The sequence below is a fragment of the Phoca vitulina genome, unplaced genomic scaffold (genome assembly GCF_004348235.1).
Source record: "Phoca vitulina isolate PV1807 unplaced genomic scaffold, GSC_HSeal_1.0 scaffold52, whole genome shotgun sequence".
Taxonomy (NCBI): domain Eukaryota; kingdom Metazoa; phylum Chordata; class Mammalia; order Carnivora; family Phocidae; genus Phoca; species Phoca vitulina.
Window position 1 is genome coordinate 6,199,557 of NW_022589755.1, and position 6,908 is coordinate 6,206,464.

Below are 6,908 nucleotides of genomic sequence, written 5' to 3' on the forward strand. Positions count from 1 at the left end.
CTCTCTCTGTCAAATAAATAAATAAAATCTTTAAAAAAAAAAAAAAAGAAAAAGAAAATAGGAAGGAAGGGCTCTTGAAAGCCAAGAATACACTTGACCCCCGAGGGAACCAGAGAAGCAGAAGTGCCACTCGTTACCAGGAAGTTTGAAGATCATGACTCTTGTCTTCCCTGTAGATAATAACTTGGCCCGTTTTGTCCACCCGCAGCTGAGGCTATCTCCACCTTCGCCTGCAAGTCAAGTCAGAAACAGACATTCTCGCTTAAACTCGTGAGTATCCCCCGGGGCGGTGCCAAGAGGGGAGGGCCTGCGGCTTGGGCACCTTCAACCTCCGGGCCTCTCTGAGGGCTGGCACAGGCTGCAGAGCCCTGCCTTGGCCTGCGGGGGGGCAGTGGGACCTTGGGCCCGGCACATCTCCCTCCAGCCTCAGGTTCTTCATCACGGAGGGCCTCGGAAGCTGCCACGAGGTCCGCCCCGCGCCCTGGTTCTGGTGCTGCCTGGCTGTGCAGTCTGGGCAGGTGCCTTCTTCCCTCCTGGGGCCGAGTTTCCTCATCTGGGCGAGGGAGCCCCAATATCCACATTGTGTGCCCCACTTGCCTATCTGTCTCATAGTGTGTATTTCTTGATCATCTACTATATATCACTGTGCTGGGTGATGGGGCCCATCAGACAAGCAATCAGATGGGGTCCCTGCACTTGAGGAGTCTGTGAAATCATGCACAACCTTAGCACACAGGAAACATGCGCTCGAGGGGGGCCCAAAGGGAAAACCAACCAACCAAGAAAGAGAGCAGCCAGGCGGGCGAGTCGCATCCCTCATCATAGAGGAAGAGTCTAATAAGAGTGTATCGTCCTGGTTAGTAGCCTCATCATTATCCCTGAGAGCTGGACTTACGGGTGACTTTTATTTTCTTCCCTTCATTTATTCGGATTTTCTCACCCCCCCCCCCACTGAAACACCGGGGCAGCCAGTCCTGGTGCCCCACTGCCATGGCCCTAGACGGGGGCTGCGTGAGTGGGCTCTGGAGCCAGGCTCGCAGATGAGTAATGGCACCTGCTTGTTGAGAGCCTGTTCTGAAAAAATAATCATAAGAGTAATAAAATTTTAAAAAATTAAAAAAGAGAGAGAGAGAGAAGAACCATGAGAGACGATGGACTCTGAAAAACAAACTGAGGGTTCTAGAGGGGAGGGGGGTGGGAGGATGGGTTAGCCTGGTGATGGGTATTGAGGAGGGCACGTTCTGCATGGAGCACTGGGTGTTATGCACAAACAATGAATCATGGAACACTACATCTAAAACTAATGATGTAATGTATGGGGATTAACATAACAATAAAAAAATTTAAAAAAAAAAAAGAGAGAGAGAGAGAGAGAGAGCCTGTTCTGTGCCCAGCCCTGGGCTGAGTCTCACAAGCAAGCCTGGGAGGTAGTTACTTTTAGCTCCCCCCATTTAACAGATGAGGAAATGGGGACTTGATCACGTGCCCAGGGGCACGCAGCATGCAAGTTGCTTTGTTCACTGCTGTATCTCCAATGCCAGTAGAATACTCAGCACATAATAGGTGCTTTGTACAAAGAAGGAGTGAATGGCAGAGCTGAGATTTGAACCTTCTTTAACCCTGTCCTCTTAAGAAGCCAGCTGTACCACTCGTGTATAACCTCCATTTCATGGGCTGAGGTGGCTGCCCCAGCTCCTGCCATCTCCTCTGCATTCCAGCCAACTGGAACAGAAGAGGAAAGGGAGAGCATGCCCAGCCCTTTGAGGGCATAATCCGAAAGCCGCCCACATCTCATCTGCTTACATCTCTATAGAGCAGAAGTTGGTCATAGGGTCATTCTTCACTGCAAGGGAGGCTGGGAAATGTAGTTTCTAGCTGAAGGCCACATGCCTAGGAAAACTTGCGGATCCTAGCATAAAAGAAGAGGAATCTGGGCAGTGGGAGATCATGTGTTCACATGCAGCACCCTAGGGAATTTGGTTCTGATGTGGGGGTCACGGTGGCGGTTGCTGGCATTAACCTGGGATGATGCATGGCTAGTGACGACCTTGTCTAAGAACTTCCGCTGTGACAGCCTTCTCCCCCTGCCATTCCCAACTAGGATGCCAAGGATGGGCGCTTGTTCAACGAGCAGAACTTCTTCCAGCGGGCCGCCAAGCCTTTGCAAGGTATTCTGCAGGGAAATGGGCAAAGGGGGAGAGAGTTGGGGCTACTAGCTTGGTCAGAACAGCTAGCTTCCCCCTGAAGGGGTGGGAAAGGTGGGGATGACATTGCAGGCCCAGATGTGCCCCGTCACCCGTCAGGCCTTAGGCCTCAGAGGACAGGCAGCAGGGGCTGAGGCCGACTGTACCAGCTCTGGAGAGCCAAGCGTTCGATTTTCAGGACCACAAGGCAGTCGCTAAACAGACTCATTATTTAAACTTAACTACATCAACTTACAGTCAAATACATTATGTTAAGATCAATAGTAAATATTCAGATCCTCAAAACTCTTCACTTCCTAATTGTTTGTCCAGGTACGTAGCAGCCAGCAGGCCATCTGGAACACAGACCTCATCCATTGCTCACATCCCTTGTATCTGCTTGGCGAAAATACCATATGATGGCGTGCTGGTGTCTCTCCCAGCTCCACAATCTGTGATCTCAGATCCATGGCCTGAAATGGGCCATGGTGGGAAGTGTTCACACCACAAAAATCGGCAAACACGTGCAGTCAGCGCTATTTTTCCCTGGACAGCCAGTCATTAAACTTTTATCAGCACACCACTGGCTCTGTACCATCCAACTGAGATCCTGGGAGATGGGCAGACCTCTGATTGATGCCATGACCCGTTGAGACATTTCCTGACCTTACTAATGATACACGTAAATTCAGAGGTCACTCTGTTGTCCTTGTCCCTTCCATGCCAGATTTGTATATGCTTTCGGCCGGGCTCACCCCCTGTCCCTTGCAGATGTAGGTTACAGTCAGAGGTCAGTGATGCGCCCCCTGTCACCACCCCACTGTCACCCACCCACAGAGGTGGCATCTCTGACCAGGAGCCTGACAGTCTGGCCTGGGCTCAGGCACTCTCTGATTCTGCCCTGAGAACGGGCCATGGGCCCCGCGACCAGGGGGCTCTGACCTCTCGCTCCCCTGCCTCCCGCAGTGAACAAGTGGAAGAAGCTGAACGCAGTCCCCCTCCTGGCCGTCCCCACCTGTGTCGGTTTTGGTACTCACCAGGACAAGTACAGGTGAGTCGCTTCGCTTGCCAGCCACCTCGCTGGTCCCATTTTTTCTCTCTGTGTCATGTTCCGGGGACGCTGTGGCTTCTTTCTCCCCGGCTTTGAGCCAGGCTGATCCCCTCACAATCAGGAACCCTTGGTCTTGCCCGTGACTGGGACCTTAGAGCCACCCAGCCAGAGTCCAGCCTCGGTGGCCTGTATTCTGCCCCTTCCCGTGGTCATCTCTCCCACCTCCTGGGATGCTCCTATCTTCCAGGTTCTTGGTGTTCCCCATGCTGGGGAGGAGCCTTCAGTCGGCCCTGGATGACAACCCAAAGCATGTAATGTCGGTGAAGTCTGTGTTCCAGATGGCCTGCCGGCTGGTATGTACCTACAAGCTGCCGGCTCCCGTCCAGGGGATGGTGCACTGGGTCCTAGATCATCAGTCGGCTTGTTCATTGACACATTCAGCCCGTGCCTCCCTCTCCTGGACACTGGGGGCTAGCACTTGACTGGAACAGGTGCACAGTAGGCCATTAGAGCCCGAGAGAGAAACATTCCCATGTGGGACTTGGAGGAAGGGGCCCCTGCCTCAAAATGAGGGGCTCCATTGGGCTTCCTGGTAGAGGTTGTTTCTAAGCGATGAGTGGGAAATAGCAAGGTTGCTGGGTGGAGTGGGAGTGGAGATACGCAGGGAGAATATCCCAGGCCAAGGATACAGCTTAGGTAAAGGTGTGTATAGGAGAGGGGAGCATAAGGCATTTGTTCATTGATTTATTCCCTTGTCCATCCATCCTTTTTTTTTTTTTAAGATTTTTTATTTATTTATTTGACAGAGACACAGCGAGAGAGGGAACACAAGCAGGGGGAGTGGGAGAGAGAAAAGCAGGCCTCCCGCTGAGCGGGGAGCCTGATGCAGGGCTCAATGCGGGGCTCGATCCCAGGACCCTGGGATCATGACCTGAGCCAAAGGCAGACGCTTAACGACTGAGCCACCCAGGCGCCCCCATCCTTCCTTTCATTAAATATTTATCAGGTCGCTGCTGGGTGTCAGACACTTCCCAGGGGCCGGGAGTAATGGTTTTTATGTCTAGTGGGAGAGGATGATATTAAACAATTTCACAAGCTGTGAAAGTTCTCTGAATGAAATATTACTTTGCTATAACGGAGGATATGAGGACCCAATTTAAATAGCTGGAGACCTGGGAGTGGCCAGAAAGTGACCTATTATGTGTGACCTGAAGGTCTCTGTGCTGACATGTGTGGGGAGAAAGGGTAAGGTAGGGTTGGCATGGAAAGGTCAATAGTGACCAATCACGCAGAACACCAAGCTAAGGACTCTGTCCTGAGGGCACTGGGGAGCCACAGGAGGACTAGGAGCAGAGGAAAGGCAGGGTCAGCTCTGGGTACAGAAAGACCCTAGGGGCACATGTAGATGGACTGGAGGGTGTGATAAGGAGGCCAGGTGAGGTCGGCATGAGAGGACGGTCCTGAGGAGATGGGCTGTGGGGACAGAGAGTTTATAGAACAAGTAGAACCTAGTGGATAGGTAAGCCTTGGGGTCAAGGTGGGCCTGAGGATATATTCAGGATATAACTAAACCCAGGCAGTTCAGTGTATGAGTCTGGAGCTCAGTGGAGAAGTCAGAGCTAGGGCTAAGAAATACAAATTGCTTAACTAAACATTATTTCTGCTCTTTGGGAGAAATGAGAAGTCTTTAGTATACGTGGGTGTTGGGTTTTGCTTTTTGGGTTTGGGGGGTACAGTGTGGCAATAAGTAACCGACATCTTCCCCTCCTGAGTTTGCAGTCAACTGAGAAATAGGTAAAAGAGATAGATGGAAAACCAGTATTACCTTTAATGCTGATTTTTCAGAAGTCTAATTAGAAGACATGCTTAGCTATGTCGTCAAGAGTGGGCTTCCTAATGCTTCACTCAGAATTAGTAAGGTTTAAACACCCTTCTCCCCTCCAATCACAAGTAGTACCTCCTGACCCCAGGCCTAACTTGGAGGTTCCTTCACTGGGCTTTGCCTCAGAGCCTCTTTCTGTTTGTCATCATGGAAATGCTTGCTTTCTTCCCCCAGCTGGATGCCCTGGAGTTCCTCCATGAGAATGAGTATGTCCATGGAAATGTGACAGCTGAGAACATCTTTGTGAATCCAAAGGACCTGAGCCAGGTAATAGCCAAGTCCCCTCCACCCTAGGGACTCTCTGGGCCCAGGATCTCATCTGCCTCAAAACCTCCATGTATCTCACAATGCTTACCGCAGACAAAGGATTGCTATCCATCATATGTAAAAGACTCCTTGTAATAAATAAGAAGAGATAAACAACTTAGTAGAAACATGGACAAAGGTTAGGAAAAGCAGTTCATAGAAAAAGAAATCCACAGGTTAAATATGTGAAAAGATGCTCAGCCTCCCTGAATAATGTCGGTAATCATAGAAACGAAAAATTAAAACTTCCTATTTTAGGGGTGGACAAAAAAGAATGGTATCTATTGCTGATAAGGATGTAAGGAAACAGAAATTCTTTATATGCTGTTGGAAGTGTGAATTGGCCAACCTTTCTGGAAGGTCATTTGGATATAGCAGTCAAAATTTTAAATGCATATTTTTTTTCATCTACCAGTTCCTCTTCTAGGAATGTGTCCTATCCATATATTCACAGGACTGTGTAAAGATACATGTACAAAATGTTTCTGACAGCATTGATTATAATAGTCAAGTGGGAAAGCCTTAAATATACACACTGCTGGTAGAGTACTGATTAAATAACTTTTTTTAAAAAGATTTTATTTATTTGAGGGCGCCTGGGTGGCTCAGATGATTAAGCGTCAGCCTTCGGCTCAGGTCATGGTCCCAGGGTCCTGGGATCAAGCCCCACATTGGGCTCCTGGCTCAGCGGAGAGCCTGCTTCTCCCTCTCCCCCTGCCTCTCCCCCTGCTCATGCTCTCTCTCTCTGTCTGTATCTCTGTGTCTCAAATGAATAAATAAAATCTTTTAAAATAAATAAATAAATACATACATACATACATATTTTATTTATTTGAGAGAGAGAGCACGAGCCAGGTGAGGGGCAGAGGGAGTAGGAGAAGCCGACTCCCCACTGAGCAGGGAGCCTGATGTGGGGCTAGATCCCAGGACTCTGGGATCATGACCTGAGCCGAAGGCAGACGCTTAACTGACTGAGCCACCCGGGTGCCCCTTAAATAATGTTTTAAAGTAAATTCTAATTACTTTATTAGTTGCAAATGACAGAAGCCCAATTTAACATGGCTTTAAAAAAAAAATGTTTAAGGGGGTATTGCAAATTATTGGCCCATTGAGTGGGAAAATGCAGAATCTCATTGGCTTCAGACATGGCTGAACCAGGTCTGTCTGGCTCCAAATGTTAATGCCTGGAACTACTATTAAAGTTCAGGGGTTGGGGCGCCTGGGTGGCTCAGTTGTTAAGCGTCTGCCTTCAGCTCAGGTCATGATCCCAGGGTCCTGGGATCGAGCCCCACATTGGGCTCCCTGCTCCACGGGAAGCCTGCTTCTCTCTCTCCCACTCCCCCTGCTTGTGTTCCCTCTCTCGCTGTGTCTCTCTCTGTCAAAATAAATAAAATCTTAAAAAAAAAAAAAAAAGGGGGCGCCTGGGTGGCTCAGTTGGTTAAGCGACTGCCTTCGGCTCAGGTCATGATCCTGGAGTCCCGGGATC

The 6,908-nt window shown here is 49.6% G+C and overlaps 1 protein-coding gene across 6 annotated transcripts in view; it reads left to right on the forward strand.

Moving 5' to 3' along the window:
• VRK3 (VRK serine/threonine kinase 3) overlaps positions 1 to 6,908 on the forward strand; it is a 35,094-nt gene that overhangs the window by 13,952 nt on the left and 14,234 nt on the right. For all 6 annotated transcript variants that reach the window (XM_032388075.1, XM_032388073.1, XM_032388072.1 and 3 more), the window contains 5 exons: positions 209 to 270; positions 2,102 to 2,168; positions 3,150 to 3,234; positions 3,482 to 3,587; positions 5,291 to 5,383. In XM_032388075.1, the coding sequence (XP_032243966.1) occupies positions 209 to 270; positions 2,102 to 2,168; positions 3,150 to 3,234; positions 3,482 to 3,587; positions 5,291 to 5,383 (413 nt within the window). The remainder of the gene's footprint in view (positions 1 to 208; positions 271 to 2,101; positions 2,169 to 3,149; positions 3,235 to 3,481; positions 3,588 to 5,290; positions 5,384 to 6,908) is intronic.